Genomic DNA, 24,727 nt, shown 5'->3' on the forward strand with positions numbered 1-24,727 from the left:
CGTATTTCGGAGGCCAAAACACGCAATATATATATACTGTACCGAATGAGGATGACAATCTGTGCATCGCATAGAAATTGTTCTTGACAAGATGGTGGTTTCATGGCGTATAATTCTTCGTTCTCATGCTTGTGAATACAGCCTAGACGGTACAAAGAGGCGTATGTGGCAATGATGACGATGTCATATACATGGCACATACTCAGAATAGACCACGAACACGGAACCAGGTGATGGGTATAAAACAACAAAAGAAGCTTTAGACGACGTCACTGCCAACAGCAATGTCGCAGCGATTACGTCACATAGCTCGCAGGATTGACAACCACCAAGCGCCCGATATAGCGGCACGGCAAATGTACAGAAAAAGAGAAGAGATATACCTATGCTCAAATCTCGTAGGCGGCACTGCGTCATTTCGCCCTGATTGTCACTGTCCAGGAAGGTCTGGCCTCAGACTTGAATAATCGCTAGTCGGAGCCTTTAATATGTCTCATCGAGACTCGAAAACACGAAGCCTTTAATACAGAAACTGCATCATGATTTTCGCCTTAAATATTCATTTACAGAAATATTGAATTTCAAAAATGGTGTAATATCAAATTTAGAGGTCTCCACAGATGCACACTGTAGACACGTTGGGATGTTAGACGCTTGGACGTTGTCCTCCTGCATGATAGAACACAAAAGATGTGTTTAGAGAACTTCTAGAAACTTATTACGCTGACCACAACGCAACTTCACCATAATAACACTCAAAAGAACGATGAGAAACATGATGTAACAAAACTGCCTCAATAAAATATATTGAAACAGTAAAATGCTGAACCGCTTTGAACGAAGAGAGAGAGAGAGAGAGAGCAAGGACAGGAAATGCAGGGAGGTCAACCAGACGAGCACCCGGTTTGCTACAATACACGGGGGGAAGGGGAATAGAAAGAGGAAAGGAGGGAGAGAGGGAGCACTGAGTGCGTGTAGGAGGATGCACAGGGACACTACAAACGGTCTCTAAAGCAGGTGCACTTCAAGTAGTGTATTAGTGCACGAATCGCTTTTCGTGCCAGTGACGGGTGTGGCCAGGATTCGAGTATCTTTGACTCGCAGAACGGTCTTGAGTACAATCTGTTTAAAGTTGTCCTCAGAGAGAGGCGTTGTACGTCGTAGCGAGGGCAGGCACACAGTAGGTGCTCGATGGCGTCGAGGAGTCACACATCGTGCTCTCGGCCATTCCGATACGATAGGAGTAGGCGTTCGTGAGCGCCACTCACAGCCGCAAGCGGCATAGCAAAGTTGTTTCGCCGCGGGGAAGGCTAGATGGCAATTGTAGCCGTAGCATGGGGTCTAGCTTATGCAATCGGCAATTGAAGGCACTTGAAGTCCAGAAATCGTCCGACCTCCTGCGTGCAAGCAGGCGAAGTGCCCTGGCAGCATCCAACTTCGTCAAAGGTATTGGACGCGTCTGGGTGTCTTCGAGGGCAGACCAGGCAGCCCTGTCAGCAAAGTTGTTGCCGACGATACCACAGTGAGCAGGAATCCATTGAAAGATAATGTGGTGCCCTGTTTCCGAAAAAAAAACTTACCATAAGCCTTTGGTTAAACAGCTGCGATTAACAAACGAGTTCCAACTAACAAAATATTGCCGTAAAAATGAGAAATCTGAGTATTCATCTCTCCGTGTTCATGTACGCATTTCGAACTCCACAACATGAAAAGCTTGCTGCTATGCTATGCTATGTATAGCCTGCTATGTCATAAAGAAAGCAAATAGCGCACACCACATAGAAGGTAAAGTCACAACTTATACATCTAATGCATACTTTTCTTTATGCAATATCACAGGATTTATGTTAATGCGTTAAATAATGAACATAATGTAAACTTCGTATGCTATATGTGTTAGTGAAAGCTTGAGAGGGTGAGCCGACCATGGCGGCTCAATCCCGCGCGCGCAAGGGAGGAAAGCGGGGAGGAAGCACGCAGTCTTCCGTCATGCGCAAGGCTCCGTGGGACATTCTACTCCGGCGGCTGCTGCGTATTGAGCGGCCGCGCGGGCCCTATCTGAAAGCGATCTGCGATGGGGACAGAGTGCGCCGAGTGCTGATACTTAGTGTGCTCTGTGTTTTCGCCGCTTAGTTCGCGTTGAAATGAGAGGCCGCACAAATGTCGATTCACTCGCTGCTGCTGCCGCGCTTCCTCTCTCCAGCGTCTTGACAGCGAGTTTCCGCGGTCATTGAGTGAGAGATGTTCATATCTGCTTGTGCGTTCGTGACACCATGCTTAATTTAGTTAGTAAGCGGATGCTTACAGGTTTATGAGGTCGATAAAGCTACTATCCTTACTTCGTATAACTGTCTACTAATTTGCTCACGCAAGCGATGCTTCGCCTTTCGGGCGAAACTGCGACTTTTTTCACATCCTTACTTTAAATTATTACATTTTCATACGACAGCATTCCTCTCCACAACCAACCTACCAATAACCGCTGGCCTCTTGTCCATTACATGGTACGATGCCCGATCCGGTTTGGGGCAGTGGCATGCTTTCGTTTCGCTTTAGGTTCGACTCCAAAATTACAACACAAACTTCCGTTCGGGTTCACTTCTGGCACCCGCAGTTGGAACTCACTGGTTATGACACTTCGCGGTTGAGCTCGAGGTCCCGGGTTCGATAGCGGTCGCGGCAGCCGCATTCCGATGGGGGCGAAACGCGAAAACTTTCGTGTAGGGTGCATTGGTTACACGTTAAAGAATTCCAGGTGGTCAAAGTTAATCCAGAGCTCCTCCATTACAGTGTGCCTCACGATGAGATTGTAGTTTTGGAACGTAAAACCCCAGAATTTAATTCAGTCTTTGTACTTCAGGTTCAACGAGAGTAAGAGGTAAAGTTACGGTCACGTTTGGGTATAGGTTATGGCTTAACACCCTAGCTACATTCTGTGGTATTCATGGAATTAGTACACACCAATGTTCTAATCCGCAATCAACGCGGACGGTAGACGCAGATACGGTCAAGATTGTTCATGTGGTGGTGCGTTGGCCGTACTTGCAATCCACACCAAGAGAGAGACTTTTGCGAAAAATGACGATGGTTTTCTCGTGACAATGCTAAGATAAGAACTAACGTCCCCATTCACTGAGGGACACATTTTGGCGATAAAGGAAGTGTGAGTAACTGCTGTCGTTATGTCAACCACATGTGCAAAGAGAACTTTGTCCACCGACAGCGCGGCTGGTATTCAGAAACGTCGGTATGAGATGTTGTAACCTGTTAGTGAACTGATGGCAAGATAATTTCACTAAAGTATATTAGCTCGTCCTACAAAGTAAAGCTTGGGTTGTAAGCTTTACTAGTACATCGCGCACTTCAAGAAATTATGAGAGAAGTCTTTGATCTGCCACAACGCTTTTCTTGTCTCCATTCTGGTCGCCACACATGAGATAAGCGTATACTAAATGTCCCATTGTGTGCGTGGCAATGCAGGACGCCCAATACTACATGATGGCGAAAGACAGATGATGTAAAATGGTAGGTCCCTATATGTTCTAAAAGTAAAAAGAAAGCTCAATCATAGCGCATGAACCGCAGCTATATGTCATCAACAAAAATTGCAAGCCTTCGAAAAGCACAAAATAGGTTTGGTCTTCTAGCGGCTGTACCTCCTTGTCCGTTTCGTTTCCTTTAAAAACCATGCAGGATGAACGCAATTGGCGTTTGTGATAGAATGAATGAAAGCCAGGGGAAACATTTCTTATTGACAGGAACGACTTGTTCCTTCACGAGTTGCGAGTCATCAAGAAGTGCGCTAGAGCGGCCCTCCAAAGCGGTGCAATGGAGACATGAGCTGTTCGGCTGCCCACCCAGCCCACCTGATGTTCCGTCAAAGGCCGACACGGCCACAGTCGGCGGTAGGTGGACGAGGCGCACTTTCCGCGCACGCCGCCCTCGTTCGCGCGTTGGTCCTAAAATTAGGCCTTTACCCTTAACCATAGGCCACCGCCATAGGCGGGAGAAAATGAAAACGCCAGCACAGCGGCGGCGGCGGCGGCGACGCGACTTATATTTATCCGGCGTCATAAACACGTCCGTCCCGTAAAGCAGGCGACGGCCGAGATGACTTCCGCGTCCGCTCTCTATAAGCCTAATCTCGCACTCGTCTTCCTCGGGTGTGTGTTTGGAGACGCCAAGAAAGGACGGCTCCGCACAAAGCCGTGACTGACAGCGAAGCATAAACCGAATAAAGAAAAGGCAGCCCTGTTCGCCAGGACTGCAACGTGGCAGCGGTAGCGGCGGACGCTCTGAAATCCTCGTGAAACGCTTACCACTCTTCGAACAATACGCGTTATACGATCATGCGCGCAGTCGCAGCACCGTTGCTTACTGGCGTGGCCCGCTCTTACTCGTTCCATGCGCCCCTGTCATCTTCGGCCGGGCGCGTGCAAGAACAGCGGCGCCATTCTCGTTCGCAGAGCGTCTCAGCCACACACTATAGTGTTATCTTCAGTTTTTTTTTGTAGTTGTTGTGTTGTTGTTGCAGTTATATATTCTTTTGCTATTGGCATTCTGTAATCGCCTCCCTCTTGGTGTGGCTCGCGCTTTGTTGCCGAGATCGTTTGCGCTTGCTGTTTTTCCCGTCCTGTCTCCGGGTTAAAGGCTGTCCTGCCTTTCGCAGGGCGTTGCCTCTCCGTCCCGTTGTTTACCAACTAGGTCAATGGCTGCATCTAACGAAGTCACGCTGACGGCTACCTCCCTCGCCCTTTGTATTTTCGTTTGCTTTCGGTATGCCTTCTTTTACGCTTCCTGTGTTGTGGTTTCACTGCTCCATCTGCTTCGTTCGAGTCTGATAGAATTGCCTGCCAAAGTGTGCTTTCTTTTATGGTTTCAACCCTTTTGTGTGTTGACTCTGCAGCGGTAACCGACTCTGCATGGGACGACGTAACCATTCTCCATTCGCCACTGCGATGACCTAACCCTCTCGGATAATCGTGCTAGAAAGGACAGAAATACAAACGACCCATGGCACGTGCCAGGAATTCCGCTTCCTTTTTTGCCGCCTCTCTCTATGCAGAGCGCGCCAGCGATTTCGACAGACGCGTAGCAAATGACGTTCACTGCAAACGGCGAACTGCTCTTTAGCATCAATAACGGTGACGTGAAGCAAGATAGTACGTGATTATTTTTTTACTAGCGCGTTTCACAAGGCGGAAGAGTGCAGTGAAGAAATTCCTGGCGTGTCGGCTCCCGGCCGTACAAGGCAGCCAATTCATAGGCTATATGTAACCGGCAGCCCCGTCAACTGGCAGCCGAAAATTGACGGGCTGTTTAAAAGCTACCGACGGGTACAGATGATTAGTACTTCATAGATTAGTACTTCAAATTGCCTTTCGAGATGGTTGACCTAATTTGGTACAGCCAAAAAAAGTTAGAATGGTCGTTTGCCTAAAACCTACAGACGAACGTTGCCGCAGGCATGACACCTTGAGAGAGAGATAGATAGGAAAATAAAAAGGCAGGTAGGGACGTAAAGCGCATTAGCATACAGTTTGCGACTTCACACCACTGGAAAGTGATATCAGGAGAAAAAAGGGATAGGGAGGAATAAAAAAATGGCAGTTTCGCCCGAAAGGCGAAACATCAATTGCAATAGCAAATTAGTGGACAGCTATACGAAGTGAGGATAGTAGATATATTGTCCGTGTAAACTTGTAAACATAGGCACACTAACTAAATTACCAGGTATGGCGTCACGCGCACAAGCAAATATTGACACATCTCACTCGATGACCGCAGGAACTCGCTGTCAAGACACTGGAATGAAGAAGCGCGGCAACCCGCCGTGGTTGCTCATCATCATCATCATCATCCTCCTCATCATCATCATCATTTATTATTCCCTTAAGGGTCTCTTCAGGGACATTACATAAGGGGGGGGGGAGACAGCAATGGGAAAGTGCCATACATCAGCTCAAAAAAAGAAAAAAAAAAGAAAATATGCAAACAAAGGTAACAGAAAAATAAATAATAAACTATAGAAAACATCAGGTATAAACAGAAAAATGAAAATATCTCAAACCAAGTAGCAATAAATTAAAAGAAAAATGTACACGTAAATGTGAAACACGCTAAAGATAAGTGGCAAAAAGGAATAGAAGGAAAAATAGGCGATGGCACAAGCAAGTCGGATTGCTGGGAGAGGAAACGTGAGGAAAAGTGGCTATTTTGGGTTGAAATGGTCTGATAGTAACTGTATAAATTTGGAGGGATTTGACTCTAAAACCACGACTTCGGGAAGATTGTTCCATTCTTTTATGGCGATGGGGAGGAAGGATTTGTTGAAGGCGTTGGAAGTACCATGCAAACGCTGTATGCTAAGGGAGTTAAACAAACGGTGAGATGAGCGTAACGGAGCATGTAATAAGTTCTCGCGCAGTGCAGGAAAGTTAAAGTATAATTTATGAAAAAGACAGAGCATTGAAAATTTCCGGTGGAGTGCTAGGGGTTCGAGTCCGAGAGACAATTAGATGTCAGTAACGCTGTGCCAAGGTGAGTACTCGGAAGTTATCAAGCGGGCTGCCTGGTTCTGAATGGCTTTGAGCGACTGAATCAAGTAAACCTGGTGAGGGTTCCATATGGCTGAGGCATACTCCATTTTAGAGCGGACGTATGTTTCGTATGCTAGTTACCTGATGGATGGAGGGGACATAGCCAGATATCTTCGGATGAAACCAAATGTTCTGGAAGTGTTAGCACAAAGTTTCGTGATATGGTCCACCCAAGTTAGCTTGTTAGTTATTTCGACTCCCAGGTACCTGTATGAGTTTGTTACTGATAACGCCATGGAGTTCAGCGAGTACGGGAAAAGGGTAGTGCAACGTTTACGTGAGATGTGCATGCATTTACATTTGTAAATGTGACGGGTGTTGAAGGCTTCCATGGTATCTTCGGGAAGTTCGCCACGCTCGCAGCTGCAGCTGGCTGCGAAAACTTGCATGTTTCCACCTCGGCAGGCCATTCCTAACACCAGCTACGTGACGTGTGAATATTTTTGACGTTTGGCTTAATTTACGTGGGACACCCGGTATAAGCACATATATGGTAGTTGGTAGTCATAAGGACAAACGTTAGTTAAATCCCTGAACTGCAGTAATCCCCATGCTCGGCTCATTGGCAGCTGTATTGCTCGGCTGCTGTATTGGCAGCACACGCGGAAAATAGCTACTGATTTTCCTCTAGTGTTCTTCGCATAAAACACTACTACGATGCAGGGTAGCACTATAGCAGATCGCGTTACCCTGCATCTTATGCTTAAACGCTTTATTCTGTTTCTAGAATGGCAAGTACAAGCGATGCCCACGGACGTCGCATTCGTGTTTAGTGGTCATATTTTAAGGTTCACGCCATGTGAAGAATGGGAAAGTTTATTGCGCTATCCCTTTGTTGTAGGTGTATTGCATGGAATAGAATCCCGCGCAGTACTAAACTGAAATAAGGCACTGCCGTCATTCAGCCACTTTTGAAATCGTTAATAATACAGTATTTCCCTTTCCTCACTTTTTTTACAATTTGCCAGGAATTATGGAGAAAACACATTGCAATTGTTTTATAGTTCTCTCGGGCTTCTATGTGTTGTGTGTGCTTGGGAGCTTCGCAACATTTTCCCGGCACAGTGAAGTGTTTTTGCCCAGCACGTAGCTGAGTCACATTCTCGCATGATTACTGCTGAACCTGCCGCGGTGGTTCAGTAGGCGTTGCCCTGCTGAGTACAGCCGTCAGCACGCTTAACACGAACGCTCCGCAGCGTGGCCTGGACCAGCTTGGACTGACGCCAGCGCCGCGAAGTGTTGTGCTCTGTTATCTCGGTATGTTTGCAGCGGCTTACGATAGCTGGAGCGCAGATCGATTTGACTGCTCGTCTTGTCTTTTGCTCGTGCGTGACCGGCGGTGAGAGTGAGCTCACTTGATATGTCCGTTCCGCCACGTTTCACTCGTGGCTGCGGTCTCACGCGCGTCCAGAAAACGCCAGATTTCTACATTTATTTATTGTCCCACCTTTACAAACGCCACAAACCTGCATTTTGCTCTCCTTTTACTATTTATCATTTCCTTAAAGCGCCAGCTTTGAGGCCAAACCCGAAAGGCGCGCGAGCTGTCGCCCGCCATTCCGCTTTGCTGAGATAAGCAAACCGCAAAGTGTTTACTGGACGCGCGTGAGACCGCAGCCAGGAGCGAAACATGGCGGAACGAACACGTCACGTGAGCGCACTCTCGCCGCCGGTCAGACACAAGCGAAAGACAAGACGAGCAGTCAAATTGAGCTGCGCTCCAGCTATCGTCAGCTGCTGCAAACATACCGAGATAACAGAGCACAACACTTCGCGACGCTGGTGTCAGTCCAAGCCGGTTTAGGCCACGATGTGGAGCGTTCGTGTTAAGCGTGCGGACGGCTGTACGTTTCTTATAGTCTACTGGGGGCTCCACAGGAGACTACCAGGGACCATAGACCCTTTCACGTTCCTGCCTGTTTCAGTAGACACTCTCGCTTCTTCCACAGAATACAAACTCTGTGCAGCAGTAGTTTTCTCCATCTTTATATATACCGAAACGAGTTGTCTTCTTTCCGTTCAGAGCTTCGCACTTTCTCTTGAGTCTTCTTTCTAGCTGCGCTCCTCTCCTGACTTCGCATAGTTTCTCTCCTCCTTTTGTACATGTTCTCCGTCTTTCAATTACGTATTATCGCTTTACTGTTGTTACCTAAGTAGCTGTTCATCCAGTTCTGTTTAACAGCACTCAGTTCTGTTTTGTTTCTGTTTTTAAATCTTTTTTATCTCGTCTCTGAGTCGCAGTTTTACATTTTTGGCTTTCTTGCTTTTGTTTTTCTGTGCAGCAGCACCCAGACCTCAGTGTTATTCTTGGGTACACTAAATAAATTATTGTTTATTGATGCATTGACTATTATTAGCGGAGATAGGATGGGCGAGGCACGGAAGGGAAATACGTATATCGAAGGGAATGCTTGGGAGGGCGATCAGCTCTCGCGACTACGGTGGCCACCCACCACGCTTTTTGTAGTCCTGCGCCATTGGTAACTGAATCGCCCGCCTTCTCGGCTCATTCCTTACCGCACCGCACTTTCTTTCGGAGGTGGCGCACCACATCTTGGCGCTGCAGCGCGAGATACAAACCCCTGATCTGGTCGCTCTTTCTCCACCGCAGTCGCGCAACGTTGGCTACCGACGCAAAGCGAAGGTGCGCTTTCCGAGCTCCATGCCTTCCAAGATAACCATCAATTGCGGGTAAGGACAGGCAATTGCTGCGGTAACCTTCACGCTTGGCCAGAGCGCGTGAAATGGTTCGTTGCGGAACGGCAACTCCGCGATGTCGCCAAGGCGTGGAACCATTTCGAAGAGTGTACGCCTTAGAGCACTGCACAGGTCGCTTTTCAGGCCCGGGCCCAGCCGAGCCCTGAAGTGCTATGTGGCGGCCCGCCCAAGCCCGACTCGGTAGTATCAAACCTGATCCGTATCCGGCACGGGCCCAAAAGATTTGGGCCGGGCCCGACCCAGCCCGACCCACCTCAGCCCGTTAGCCCTTGATCGTAAGCGAAGCATTGTCCGATTCTAGGTAACTGTGAAGGGACCATCCGCCACGCAGGATATTTTCTAGGTATAGTGTAGACTGGTGTCAGGCCTTGGTCTGGCGTCGTTGCTGATAAATGAACAGGTAAAATGGGAAGAAAGAGTACATATTCAACCGATTACACTCGTGCGTTACCATGCGATATGAAAGCCTGTGCTACATTTGCCAAGTAGTTGAGCCGTCATCTAGCGTGCCCGATGTGTGAGGTAACGTGATGAAAAGATAGCTAGAGTGAGAGTGGGGGGGAGGGCAAAGTGAGCGCGCGCTAGGGGGGGAAGAAGAGGTAAGCGCGCCTCACCTTCTCGGCCGTAGCACAAGCGGTGCATCGCTGTCCACGTGGGTGAGCCCACTCTGTAGATGCTGTGGGGAACTAGCAACACTGAATCACATAATATGGGAATGCGAGGAGGACAAGCCTCATCCTAACCTGATGGCCTCTCCCTCCCCTGAATCATGGGAGGCGGTGCTGCACAGCTCTAGCCTGGACACCCAACTCCAAGCCATAGAACGAGCTTAAGAGGTCGCCAACAAGCATCGACTCATCGATATCAAGCATCGAATCATCTGCCACGCCCGAAGAAACCACGCCTAATCACCCCACCTAACGCTGATGAAATAATCTTGCCTAGCTATAGTAGGCAGTTTTCAAAAGTCACCAATAGCATACCCGGCCTATTACGGGCCTGATGGAGACCTTGGCTTAATACGGGCCTGACCGAGGCCCGGGGCTCGACCTGAACCTGAAGCTCCTTCGCCCAAGTACGACCGGGCTCGCAATAGAGGCAGCTTACCTGACCCGAGCCCGGCCCACGGGCCGGCCCGGGCCCGTGCAGTGCTCTAGTGCGCCTATACCACTCTTAGGTCATATGGTTGTGCCGCTTTGGTCGCTCTTGCGGCAAGATCTCATTGGTTAATGATGATCAGTTCATGCAGATGAGATCTAAACCTCCGTGACAGATATATTTTTACATGAAAATTTCAGGCTGCTCAACAATAGGCCCTAGATGGAATGCGGGACTCCATTCAGACCACACGTACAGCCTCCCGAATCAATGCAGCTTGATTTGAACCGCAAGAAAGCCCACATTCACAGGAGTGCAAAAGCACGCGTGTCAATTCCATTCAACGTAAAGTAACAAGCCCTCCATGTAGCTGGTGCAACACCTTCAACTTTCCCTAAACGCTTTTTATAGCCCACTGTGCAATCATGGACACAGACCCCGCTACGTGATCAAGAAGGCAGCGCCGTGCGAGCAGGTATGTTCGACCTACGCAATCGGAACCATGTAAGGAGTAAACACTTCCGGGCGATTCTGGTATTTGATTCCTGCGGGCTTTATTTTTGGGGCGGGCAACTTGTGGCCGGGTGACGTGCATCTTATCGTTGACTATGTTCACCGTTACAATGTTTAAGTTGACTGTGTTTGCTGTGGTATTGCGCAGCTTCATATTTTTACCGTGAACACTGAAACTTAAGCTAATACTGTTAACTCCCCCCGTGTGCAAAGAATCAGGAAGGTGAGCCTCCGGTTTAGAATGCAGGGTCACTGGTCCTTAACCACCCCCCTGCAGGACTTTCCGGTACAATATTATTGGCACAGTGATAACCCACAGATGACCACTCAACCTATGTTTGTGCCGTGGGGCAGGTACAAGGGGAACGTGTGGAGATAGTCGAACAAGTGGAATGTATTCTCACCGCAGGAAATATCAGGCCATACCTTAGCCCATGGCCGGTACCTGCTGTCCTTAGTGGAAAGAATGGCTCGGCGGGTGATTCCGTGGACTACAGGCAGTATACAATTCCGACTCCTACCGCTTTCCTCGCATTGATTGGCATGACTCGAAAGTCTAAATTCTTCTCGTCACTTCATCTGCAGGAAGTTTACTGGCAGATAAACTTTGCCGAGGAAGGTAAGTGTGAAAGAGCTTTTCGTGATCCGCCAGAACCGTACTATTTATGCCGTATGTCTTTCTGGTTGGACACTACTTGTAACACTTCCCAAAGGAGAAAGAACTTAGTGCTTGGATCTCTGCCATACCATATTGCATGTTGTATATTCGGGCTACATCTTTGTTGTTGGCGCTATCAAGCGATATCAGTAGCGCAATATAGTAGATGAGGTTGTTACAGCCTATACACCGTTGATTTTTAGTTGAAGCGCGAAGATTGTCTGTTTCGGCTGCCAAAAGTTTCCTATCTGGGCTACATGACCTCTGCGTACGGCGTTTAGGAGATACTTGAGCGAGTCGTCGCAGTGGTGGAATGCTAGATTCGAAGAGCCACAGGGGGACAAAGGAACTAAATATACCGGATGTTCTTTTTTCCAGCTGCACCAGAGTTAAAAAAAAGTGGAGCAGTATGAACCACGGTGGCGTTATTGTCACAATTCTAGGAGTCTAAGAGTCCAGCTTGACATCCTTTATATAAGGGGTAATTTGGGCAGTTACCGGCATAATTAACAAAGTTACGTTAATAAATTTTGTAATGATGGATCTCAAGTTGTTACAGGGGCACTAAAGGAAAATAATATTTAGCTGAATTGAAAGATTAGGCTTCTGTGGTAATGAATCCGTCATTCGTAGAGAGAACACAGAATTCGTAAGCGAGAAAATAACGAAAATGAAAACTCAGAGGGGTGCCACCTGTCGTGGGCTATGGTACCTCTTCTCATGTGACGTCAGCGTCTCGAGCTGCTGGCACCGCGGTCAAGTTGTAAGACGGAGACGAGATGTACGCTACAAGCGAATAGCGAGCAGCAGAAGATGAAAAAGCCCTCATTGCACGCAGCATGATAGGGCGTCCCACGCTGGATAGTGCCCGTGGCGCAGCTAGAGTACGAGTGGGGAGGCAAATGGAAGGCGAAGCCGAGAGCAAGCCGATGAAGGCGGTACGCCATGGATGGGACTTGAGAGACCAGAGGCTGATTAAAAGAAAGCAGCAAGGGAGAAGGTGACGTGGAGCTTACATCATATCCTTTCAGTTCTGACGCGGGCGGTTCAAGTTGAGGAGCGGCAGATGGAATTTCAGTAGAATTTTCTACGCAACAATTTTGTTTACTGGAGCACAGAATGCGATGATAGACTTCAAGACAAATAAGCTATAGATCGAACTAAACTCCATATTTAGCTTTAGTGCCCTCTAAAGCAAATGAGCAGTTTGAAGCAGGGTGTCGAACCGAAGCAGAAACGAACCGAAAAGCGGAATTGAACCGTTCCGAACCCATTAGACAAACGAATGCCTTGCTAGTACTCAAATTACTTCAAAAAACCTCAACTCAGTTCTTACAATCATCATCATCGTCACCATAATTATCATCATCAGCCTATTTTATTTCCACTCCAGGACGACGGCGATCTCCAATTACCCCTATCCTACATCAACCGATTCCAACAAGCGCCCGCGAATTTCCTAATTTAATCGCCCCATCTAGTCTTCTGCCATCCTCGACTGTGCTTCCCTTCTCTTGGTAGCCATTCTGTAACCCTAATGGTCCAGCGGTTATCTAACCTACGCCTTACATGACCTCCCCAGCTCCATTTTTTTTTTCTCCTAATGTCAGTTAGAATATCGGCTATACCAGTTTGCTCTCTGATGCAAACCGGTCTCTTTCTGTCTCTTAACGTTATGCCTATCATTCTTCGTTCCATCGCTCTTTGCGCGGTCTTTAACTTGTTCTCAAGCTTCTTTGTCTCCAAGTCGCTGCCCCATATGTCAGCACCGGTAAAATGCATTGACTGTACACCTTCCTTTTCAATGGTGATGCTAAGCTTCCAGTCAGTAGCTGACAATGTCTGCCGCATGCGCTCCAACCCATTTTTATTCTTCTGTGAATTTCCTTCTCATGATCAAGGTTCTCTGTGATTAAGTGACCTAGGTAAACGTACTCCTTCACAGACTCTAGAGGCTGACTGGCGATCGTGAACTCTTGTTCCCTTGCCCGGCTATTAATCATTATCTTTGTTTTCTGCATATTAATCTTCAACCCCACTCTTATACTCTCTCGGTTAAGGTCCTCAGTCATTTGTTGTAACTCATCCCCAGTGCTGCTGAACAGGACAATGTCATCTGCAAATCGAAGGTTGCTGAGATATTCACCATTGACCCTTACTCCTAAGCCTTGCCAGTTTTATTGAATATTTCTTATGAGCATGCAGTGAATAGCATTGGAGAGATTGAATCTCTTTGTCTGACCCCTTTCTTTATATGTGTCTTCCTACTTTTCTTGTGTAGAGTTAAGGTAACTGTGAAATTTCTGTAGATATCTTCCAAGATATTTACGTAAGCGGTCTGTACTCCTTGATTACGTAATGCGCCTATGACAGCTGGTATCTCTACTGAATCAAACGCCTTTTCGTGATCTATGAAAGCCATATAGAGAGGCTGATTGTACTCTGTGGATTTCTCGATTATCTGAATAATGACATGGATGTCATCCATTGTAGAGTATCCTTTGCTGAAGCCAGCCTGTTCCCTTGGTTGAGTAAAGTCCAGTGTTGCCCTTATTCTATTGCAAATTATCTTGGTGAATATATTATATAACACTAGGAGTAAGCTAATAGGCCTATTTTTTCAATTCTTTAACCTTTTACGCTTGACCCTTTTAACCTTGTTGCGGATTAGTATAGTGCTTGCAATATTCCAGTTTTCTGGAACCCTTGCAGTCGATAGACAATTCCTATAGAGACCCGCCAGTTTTTCAAGCATTATGTCTTCTCCATCTTTAATTAAATCGATTTTTATTCCATGTTCTCCCGCCGCTTTTTCCCGTTTCATATTTTGTAAGGCCCTTCTGACTTCACTGCTAGTTATGGGTGGAGTATCTGCAACCTGTTCATTACTGCTTCGAATGGAGGTACCGTGGCTCCTATGGGTACTGTACAGGTCAGTATAGAATTCTTCCGCTGCTTTTATTATATCTTCGAGATTGCTGATCATATTACCCGGTTAGCTTTCAGTGCATAAATCTTCGTTTGTCCTATGCCAAGTTTCCTTCTCACTGATTTCAGGCTGCCTCCATATTTTACGGCTTCTTCAGTCTTTCACCAGCCAGCCGTGAACGGCGGATGAAATCCGTGGCACACATTTAAGCGAAAGAGACTTGCTTTAGCCACCTAAAACCAATAAATAAATAGGTAATCAACTCAGCGTAAATAATTACGTACCTAATGACACAAATTACGTCCTGTCTAAAGGCTGCCAACCTGTAAACACGAATGGCAAATACAGCGTCAATGTGATTCGCACTGCTATAACTAAAATAACTTGGGGCCATAAAAAATGAAAAACAAAGAACTATTTTATCATATCAAGCCAAAACTGAAGTCAAGGAAAGTAGCTTGCAGGGGAACTCATTAAATTGTGATTACTTGAACATATAAAATTTGTGATAATTTGATAATCTGCACTTGAGGAAAAGGGAAGTAAAAGTAGAAGAGGCATGATTGCTACCACTGGAAGTCGAAGCTACAGACGTCATGTACTAGGTAACACTTGTACTTGAACGGACATCTCATGTCAACTGCAATGACCACGTGCCTATCATCCAGGCGGCGGGAGCTCCCACTTCTCCGCGACGAATAAAGAATTCGACGAGGGGGACTTCAAGGAGCACCCAGCCATCTCCGCGACAAATCAAGAATTCGACGCGAGTGACGTCAGCACCTACCCCGACTGGTTCCTGCTCACGAGGAAAAAAAAATTATGGGGTTTTACGTGCCAAAACCACTTTCTGATTATGAGGCACGTCGTAGTGGGGGACTCCGGAAATTTCGACCACCTGGGGTTCTTTAACGTGCACCTAAATCTAAGTACACGGGTGTTTTCGCATTTCGCCCCCATCGAAATGCGGCCGCCGGGATTCGATCCCGCGACCTCGCGCTCAGCAGCCCAGCACCATAGCCACTGAGCAACCACGGCGGGTGTGCTCACGAGGAGTCGCCAAAGGGGACTTAAGGGAGAACCGGCCCATTATGAAGAGTGAGAGTCGCCTTCTGCCGCCCAGCCGATCTGATGTGCTCTTACAGCTACATGTACGCTATCATCCACTATCTGTAAATATTGTATAAAGTTTTTCGTTTCTTCTTCGTCTGCGGAAATAGTCCGTCTCTCGTCCTCGACCCCGAAGTCACAACAGTGGATGGCAAGCTGTGGGATTCTAAGCCAGATAACGCCCGCTACACCGCTCAAAGGGAGCCACGAGGTAAACCGGCATCAGCTACTTTGGAGGGCTGAGTCCCCTACGTTTGCCTTTCGCATCGCCAGACCTCTGTCGCACACGTAAATGCTAAGGACAATTGCTCAAGTATTCTGAAAGGGTTGTAATGGTTTTGTCTTAGTTCGCTTCAGGCCTTGCATAGATTTCCGGCTTCGGAAGCAACGCTAATTGAGAGAGCAAAACCGGAGACCAGCTGTCAGATCGCGATGGAGAAGCTCAGGATACAAGACCTTCTAGATGTTTGTCAGGAGATTGGCACTTCAGTTGCCGCGGCAAGGCGAAAGAAAGGCATTCTGGACGTTATGAGGGCACAAGAGGTAACTGAGGAGGAAGTCGTAGAGGTTTGGGGAGAAATTCTTGAGAGGACAAGCGAGAAAAAAATGCGCGAAGAGGAGCAGAAAAGGCGCGAGGAGCCAGAGAAGATAAAAAGGCGCGAAGAGCGAGTGAGATCATGCTCTTAAAATGAGAGAACTGAAAATAGAGCAAATACGAATCAGCTCGGCGCGTTCAAGTCCCCTTTCCGGTGGAGACGATACGCCGAAACTGAGGATACAGGACCTCATGCTACCATGTACGGTGGTGCGCCCCTCTGTCAAGCCAGTCTTAGGCTTTTTCGGCGCACTCCTAACATCCCTGATGTTGAAATAAAGGTATTTGTTGAAAGGTATTTGTACAGGATAGGCGGTGATATCGCACTTTTTGTCACGAATTTTTAACGTACGTGCGAAAAGATAGGGCTGGACGAAAGCCTTTAGTCTCAAAAACTTCTTTCAGTTGTCCCAGGAGAGACCGCGGAAGTTCTCGCACGCTTATCTAAAGAAGACTATACGAGAACTATGGAAAGGTAAAAGCCGCGTTTCTTTGCAAATATCGTCTCTCTGCCGAGGCTTTTCGAGAGCGGTTTAGACAGGCAAAAAGGGGCAGCGAGTCGCATAGTGAGTTCGCGTACGAGTTAAAGCCTAACTTAAAAGAGTGCCTCCAAAGTGCAGAAGTGTATGGTAACCACAAAAAGGTGCTTGAATGCATAGCACTGGAGCAGTTTTACCGACTTCTTCCAGAAGAAGTTAGGCTTTGGCTGCAGGACAGGCTTTCAGAGGTAGACCTAGAGAAGGCAGCGCAGCTCGCGAAGGAATATTGCACGCGCCGAAACTTCAAAAAAAAAAAAACGATTCAGGAAGATAGGCTAGAAAAAAAAAAGGACTGTTCTGTCAAGTGGTTTTCCCCTCGCAACCCGATTTTGCCGAATAGGAAATCATCTACGAGCGATGAGTTCAGCAAAGGAGTATCGACTAAGGCTTAGGTGTCGAGGAAAGGGCTAGCAGAGACAGCCCAGTCGGCTGGGGCCGCTAAAGCTAAGGCAGACATAGAACAAAGAACGTTGCAAGAAGGAAGGTCATATTTCCTCAAATTGCAAGAAGCAAATCGCGTTCGCCAGCATTAGCCAGTCAGACGAAAAGCTGAAGCTGCTCGAGCCATATATGCAGGATGTCGTGGTAAACGGGAAAATGTGCAGGGCACTTCACGATTCCGCCGCCACCATGGCTGTTACCCTTCCGTCCTGTGTTTCTCCCGGGGACTATACAGGGGAATGCGCCTGGATCAGACAAGTCGCAGAAGAACAGGGCGCGTGCTTGCCAGTTGCCAGGGTAACCCTCGAGGGCGCTTTTGGAAGGTTGCAAACGGAGGCAGCCGTGAGTCCGGAGCAGCTTTTAGAAATGCAGGGCCGGTCGTTCTGTACCAGTCTCCCTTGCAGGGCATTAACGCGATCGCAGTCACGCACCCTCTCAAAGAAAGGTGAAAGGTCATCTTCAAACGAGGAAACTGACAATGTAACGTTCTCACAGTGGCAGCCTAGGCCGGGAGATGCAGCTGATGAAAAGCAGAGGACTCAGACTTGTGACGGATCAATTACCAGATCAGTGACAGTGGGTGAGGAGCCTTTCAAGACTTGGGAAAATGGGGCGCCTAGCGCTGAAATGGAAGGTTCACTGCTTAGTTCCGCATCCGTTTGCTGGGAGCAGATTAGTAGGGTTGACCGAGAGGCGCTTATCGTGGCACAGAAAAGTGACCCTTTCCTAACTGTGCTGCAGGCTAATGTGAATGAAGGAGTGGCCCGAAAGAACATCTGGCTCTAAACTAGGTCAGGTCTCAAGCACAGGAAATATCAGGATTCCAAGGGTCGGACATACAACCAACTACTCGTGCCAGAAAAGTACTGACCACAGCTTTTAGTTAGCGCATGGGAATGCATGGGCGGGTTAATTCGGTATCAAGAAGACAAAGGCTAGGTTAGCGCAAGATTTCTATTTGCCAGGATGCTGGACAGAGGTTGAAACACTTGTTCGGTCATGCGACGCATGTCAGCAAGTTGGTAAATCCAACGACAAGTGACAGAATTTCACTCGGAGCGAGGCAGGGCAAAATATAAACGTTCTTCGATCGCCTCAGCGATGTCTTGCCTGCCCGAATGACTGTTAGGAATTGCTTTGCAATCTATTCTTTAGCTGTTTATTCTCTTTGAATGAGTCTTCTTTGAGAGTACTATTTGTAGAGGTCTGTATCCCGGGCTCATTATCGCATGCGTGTTCTGTGATTAGTACAATAACCGTAATGGAGCTGTTGAGAGCACAGAGGGGGTTAGAGCGTTTGTTTTCATTGAGTTTAGTCTGGCGTTGTGGAGAGCATTGGGAGGGTGCTCCCTTTTCCCGAAGTGGCTGGCGTCGATTTTCGGTCACTCCGTGAGCTGTCTCAGATCCGAGCAAAGTAAAGACCAGCGGATGAAAGGGCCGCAAAGCCATTTCGTTAACACCATCAAGGACGTCGCTCAATCAGCACATCGCATACGTCCAGCCGCGTCGAACAGCTCGACTTAGGGATCTATTTTCAGGCGGCGGGGGTGCTGTTGTGCCATACCACGTGCCTATCGTCGAGGCGACGGGAGCTGCCACACTACGTGTCCCACGTGCATATTGTCACGTGGTGGTGACGTTGAAGAACACAGTAGCAATACTGTGAAAGACAAAACTAACTTTTATTGGGCGAACCTGTGCCCCAAAAAACAGGCTACACTTATAGCACAACGATAGCGACGAACACGGTCGGCGATCGTCGAAAATCTGATCAACGGGTCAAGCGCGTCGGCTTTTATACATCAATCGTCGAATGTTCCAGACTAATCGCTGGGACCCGCGCGCCTTCCACAAAGTTCTACATTATTCGCTTCGCGCACACATGCAATCAGATTACACAAGGTTCGGTCACAGACAGTGGATGGAACCATCGATAACATTCCAGAAACTTCCGACACATGCAAGCGCGTCCTGCGCTGTGCGATAACATTTGTTAGGCGGTGAAACGTGTCGCCCGATGAAGACAAGTACACGTGTCAATATCATCGAGGCGACGGGAGCTCCCACTTCTCCGCGACGAATCAAGAATTCGACGAGGGGGACTTCAAAAAGCACCCAGCCATCTCTGCGACGAATCGAGCATTCGACGCTAGTAACGTCAGCACCTGCCCCGACTGGCTCCTGCCGACGAGTAGTCGCCAATGGGAACTTACGGGAGAACCGGCCTATTGTGAAGAGAGAGAGAGTCGCCTCCAGTCGTCCAGTCGGTCTGATGCGCTCTCACAGCTACATGTACAGTCACCCGCAAAAGTTTACGAGACGCGGGATTTGCGAAAGAGCCAAATTTCTGCGAAGCCTGTGCACGTAGCCTCTAACTAAAAGCTTTGATCCGTAGCAGTTCTTGCGAGCTACACTGTGATCCATTAAATTAGAAGCGCTACGCCTTAACAGAGCAGAAATCCGCATTTGTCGTGAAAGCCGTGCCCCGTAAACTTTGGTGAGTGACTGTAGGCTATCATCCACTATCTGTAAATATTGTATAAAGTGTTTCGTTTCTTCTTCGTCAGCAGAAAGAGTCCGTCTCTCGTCCTCCACTCCGAAGTCACAACATAGGACTACGTTAAAGACACATGTGTAGCGATACCGCAGTGAGTGGACGAGGGGACAGTCATTGGCATAACTTAGTTTCTAGAGCCAGGAGAGTACCCCACGATTCATGCGGACGTCATTGGTGCGGCTCCTGCAAACCACACGATATATGGAACTATACAGGGTGTTCTAGCTAACATTAGCCAGAGTTTAAAAATATGCGAAAGCTGGACAGAACCAAGGTAATGTTGTTTGCCTCCGCCTGGACATAATCAGATTATTTTGTTTTCATTCTACCTAAATACATAATTGGTCCTAATTAATTAATCAACTTTCAAAAATTATGATTAGATGAAAGGTGTCAATGAGAAAATCGTAGAGCAACATAAAGAGCTTCCGATACAGCTTTCTGTTGCTCAATACGTGCTACATAAAAGTGTTTTTCCGAGCGGGAAGGAAACCCACAAATGCACGCAAAATTGCCGCGCGTCTGACCACTCGCGGCACCTTGCGTGTATTCGGGGGATTCTTTGACGCTTGGAAAAACACTTTTATGTAGCACGTTTTGAGCAACAGAAAGCTCTATCGGGAGTTTTTTTATGTTGCTCTACGATTTTCTCATTGACACCTTTCATCTAATCATAATACTTGAAAAGTTGATTAAACAAGTAAGACTAATTTATCTAATTAGGCGGAATGAAAAAAAAATTGAGTATCTCCAAGAGACGGCAAACAACATTATCTTGGCTCTGCCCTGCTACGTGGCATTCGCATATTTGAAACTCTGGTTTCAAGTATGCGAATATATATATGCAAATATATATGTATGTATATGTATATATATGTATATCATCATCATCATCATCAGCCTAGTTACGCCCACTGCAGGGCAAAGGCCTCTCCCATACTTCTCCAACTACCCCGGTCATGTACTAATTGTGGCCATGTTGTCCCTGCAAACGTCTTAATGTCATCCGCCCACCTAACTTTCTGCCGCCCCCTACTACGCTTTCCTTCCCTTGGAATCCAGTCCGTAACCCTTAATGACCATCGGTTATCTTCCCTCCTCATTACATGTCCGGCCCATGCCCATTTCTTTTTCTTGATTTCAACTAAGATGTCATTTACCCGCGTTTGTTCCCTCACCCAATCTGCTCTTTTCTTATCCCTTAACGGTACACCTATCATTCTTCTTTCCATGGCTCGTTGCGTCGTCCTCAATTTCAGCAGAACCCTTTTCGTAAGCCTCCAGGTTTGTGCCCCGTAGGTGAGTACTGGTAAGACACAGCTGTTATACACTTTCCTCTTGAGGGATAGTGGCAACCTGCTGTTCATGATTTGAGAATGCCTGCCAAACGCACCCCAGCCCATTCTTATTCTTCTGGTTATTTCAGTCTCATGATCCGGATCCGTGGTCACTACCTGCCCTAAGTAGATGTATTCCCTTACCACTTCCAGTGCCTCGCTACCTATCGTAAACTGCTGTTCTCTTCCGAGACTGTTAAACATTACTTTAGTTTTCTGTAGATTAATTTTCAGACCCACCCTTCTGCTTTGCCTCTCCAGGTCAGTGAGCATGCATTGCAATTGGTCTCCTGAGTTACTAAGCAAGGCAATATCATCAGCGAATCGCAAGTTGCTAAGGTATTCTCCATCAACTTTTATCCCCAATTCTTCCCACTGCAGGTCTCTGAATACCTCCTGTAAACACGATGTGAATAGCATTGGAGATATCGTATCTCCCTGTCTGACGCCTTTCTTTATTGGGATTTTGTTGCTTTCTTTGTGGAGGATTACGGTGGCTGTGGAACTGCTATAGATAGCTTCCAGTATCTTTACATATGGCTCATCTACACCCTGATTCCATAGTGCCTCCATGACTGCTGAGGTTTCGACAGAATCAAATGCTTTTCCGTAATCAATGAAGGCTATATACAAGGGTTGGTTATATTCCGCACATTTCTCTATCACCTGATTGATAGTGTGAATATGGTCTATTGTTGAGTAGCCTTTACGGAATCCTGCCTGGTCCTTTGGTTGACAGAAGTCTAAGGTATTCCTGATTCTATTTGCGATTACCTTAGTAAATACTTTGTAGGCAACGGACAGTAATTAAGCTGATCGGTCTATAATTTTTCAAGTCTTTGGCGTCCCCTTTCTTATGGATTAGGATTATGTTAGCGTTCTTCCAAGATTCCGGCACGTTCGAGGTCATGAGGCATTGTGTATATAGGGCGGCCAACCTTTCTAGGACAGTGTTCCCACCATCCTTCAACAAATCTGCTGTTACCTGATCCTCCCCAGCTGCCTTCCCCGTTTGCATAGCTCCCAAGGCGTTCTTTACCTCTTCCGGTGTTACTTGTGGGATTTCAAGTTCCTCTAGACTATTCTCTCTCACCTTATCGTCGTGGGTGTTACTGGTACTGTATAAATCTCTATAAAACTCTTCAGCCACTTGAACTATCTCATCCATATTAGAAACGATATTGCCGGCTTTGTCTCTTAACGCACACATCTGATTCTTGCCTATTCCTAGTTTCTTCTTTACTGCTTTTAGGCTTCCTCCGTTCCTGAGAGCCTGTTCAATTCTATCCATATTATAGTTTCTTGTGCCCGCTGTCTTACGCTTGTTGATTAACTTAGAAAGTTCTGCCAGTTCTATTCTAGCTGTAGGGTTAGAGGCTTTCATACATTGGCGTTTCTTGATCAGATCTTTCGTCTCCTGCGATAGCTTACTGGTTTCCTGTTTAACGGCGCTACCACCGACTTCTATTGCGCACTCCTTAATGATGCCCATAAGATTGTCGTTCATTGCTTCAACACTATGGTCCTCTTCCTGGGTTAAAGCCAAATACCTGTTCTGTAGCTTGATCCGGAATTCCTCTAGTTTCCCTCTTACCGCTAACTCATTGATTGGCTTCTTATGTACCAGTTTCTTCCGTTCCCTCCTCAAGTCAAGGCTAATTCGAGTTCTTACCATCCTATGGTCACTGCAGCGCACCTTGCCGAGCACGTCTACATCTTGTATGATGCCAGGGTTCGCGCAGAGTATGAAGTCGATTTCATTTCTAGTCTCACCATTCGGGCTCCTCCACGTCCACTTTCGGCTAACCCGCTTGCGGAAAAAGGTATTCATTATCCGCATATTATTCTGTTCTGCAAACTCTACTAATAACTCTCCTCTGCTATTCTTAGAGCCTATGCCATATTCCCCCACTGACTTGTCTCCGGCCTGCTTCTTGCCTACCCTGGCATTGAAATCGCCCATCAGTATACTGTATTTTGTTTTGACTTTACCCATCGCCGATTCCACGTCTTCATAGAAGCTTTCGACTTCCTGGTCATCATGACTAGATGTAGGGGCGTAGACCTGTACAACCTTCATTTTGTACCTCTTATTAAGTTTCACAACAAGACATGCCACCCTGTCGTTAATGCTATAGAATTCCTGTATGTTACCAGCTATGTTCTTATTAATCAGGAATCCGACTCCTAGTTCTCGTCTCTCTGCTAAGCCCCGGTAGCACAAGACGTGCCCGCTTTTTAGCACCGTATATGCTTCTTTTGGCCTCCTAACTTCACTGAGCCCTATTATATCCCATTTACTGCCCTCTAATTCCTCCAATAGCACTGCTAGACTCGCCTCACTAGATAACATTCTAGCGTTAAACGTTGCCACGTTCATATTCCAAGGCGGCCTGTCCGGAGCCAGGCATTCTTAGCACCCTCTGCAGCGTCGCAGGTCTGACCGCCGCCGTGGTCACTTGCTTCGCAGCTGCTGGGGACTGAGGGCCGGGGTTTGATTGTTGTGTTCATATAGGAGGTTGTGGCCAAGTACTGCACCAGGGTGGCCAATCCTGCTCTGGTGAGAGAGTGCGTTACCGGTTCTGGTCACCGGGATCAGGCCGCACTCCAGGCCTGTTTGTGCAATTTTCTCAACACACGGTTGTTTTTTTTTTTCTGGTATTTTCCGGTGGAGAATTGTGCGGCCCGGGATTTGAATCACGGTCCTCTTGCACGGGAGGCGGATACTGTACCGTCCCCGCAGGAGTTAAATTTAAAAAATAAATTGTGGGATTTTACGTGACAAAACCACTTTCTGATTATGAGGCACGCCGTAGTGGGGGACTCCGGAAATTTCGACCACCTGTGGTTCTTTAACGTGCACCTAAGTCTAAGTACACGGGTGTTTTCGCTTTTCGCCCCCATCGAAATGCGGCCGCCGTGGCCGGGGATCCGATCCCGCGACCTCGTGCTCAGCAGTCAAACACCATAGCCACTGAGTAACCACGGCGGGTCCCGCAGGAGTTGTACGCCTCATTTAATATACAGTGGTGCCCTATTTGATCAGTCAAGGTGGACCAATCTGAGCTCGGTTATACCGCACGGATGGCACTCGGCTAGAGAACCTGGTATTTATGACCTGCACATGTGAGGCCATACATATTTGAAGATATATATCTTTCTTCTTTTATTTTAGGAGGGTTACCGTACAGTGATAAAATAAAGGAAAAGCCATTAAAAGAAAGAAAAAAAGAAAGAAATAGGGGCGAAAAAAGAGGAACATAACAGGTGATTTGAACTCGTGACCCTTCGATGTTGCCCGGAAAGATAGCTCAGTCGGTTGGTTCGTCAGGCCCCAGGCTACTTTCAAGCGCCACAGCTCCTGCTCCGAGCCTCACACTTACGTGGAAAGGGACTCATGTTGTCCGCGATAGTCGGTTGGAGTGGTTGGAAGGCATACTTTCTTGGAAAAATGGCTGCCCGAGGAGAAGAGCGAACTCGAGCGGCTTTAGAGACAAGGAAAACTGCCTTAAAATATTTAGACTTGAGGGAAAGCTTCGTTAACAAACTATAACACGGCAATCAGAACTCGAATACGACGAGAGAAATTATTGAGACGTGGAAAATTTCCTTGAAATAAATATGGTTTGCGAG

At 47.3% G+C, this 24,727-nt stretch overlaps 1 protein-coding gene across 5 annotated transcripts in view; it reads right to left on the reverse strand.

The window, feature by feature from the left end:
• Positions 1-482: 482 nt before the first annotated feature.
• Positions 483-24,727, reverse strand: part of LOC129380595 (uncharacterized) — a 312,042-nt gene continuing 287,797 nt past the window's right edge. For all 5 annotated transcript variants that reach the window (XR_011892200.1, XR_011892201.1, XM_055062070.1 and 2 more), the window contains one exon: positions 483-669. Coding sequence is in view for 1 of the 5 variants with exons in the window: in XM_055062070.1 (XP_054918045.1) it covers positions 582-669 (88 nt within the window). In the remaining 4 variants the exon portion in view is untranslated. The remainder of the gene's footprint in view (positions 670-24,727) is intronic.

This window comes from Dermacentor andersoni, chromosome 1, assembly GCF_023375885.2.
Source record: "Dermacentor andersoni chromosome 1, qqDerAnde1_hic_scaffold, whole genome shotgun sequence".
In the NCBI taxonomy this organism is placed as follows: domain Eukaryota; kingdom Metazoa; phylum Arthropoda; class Arachnida; order Ixodida; family Ixodidae; genus Dermacentor; species Dermacentor andersoni.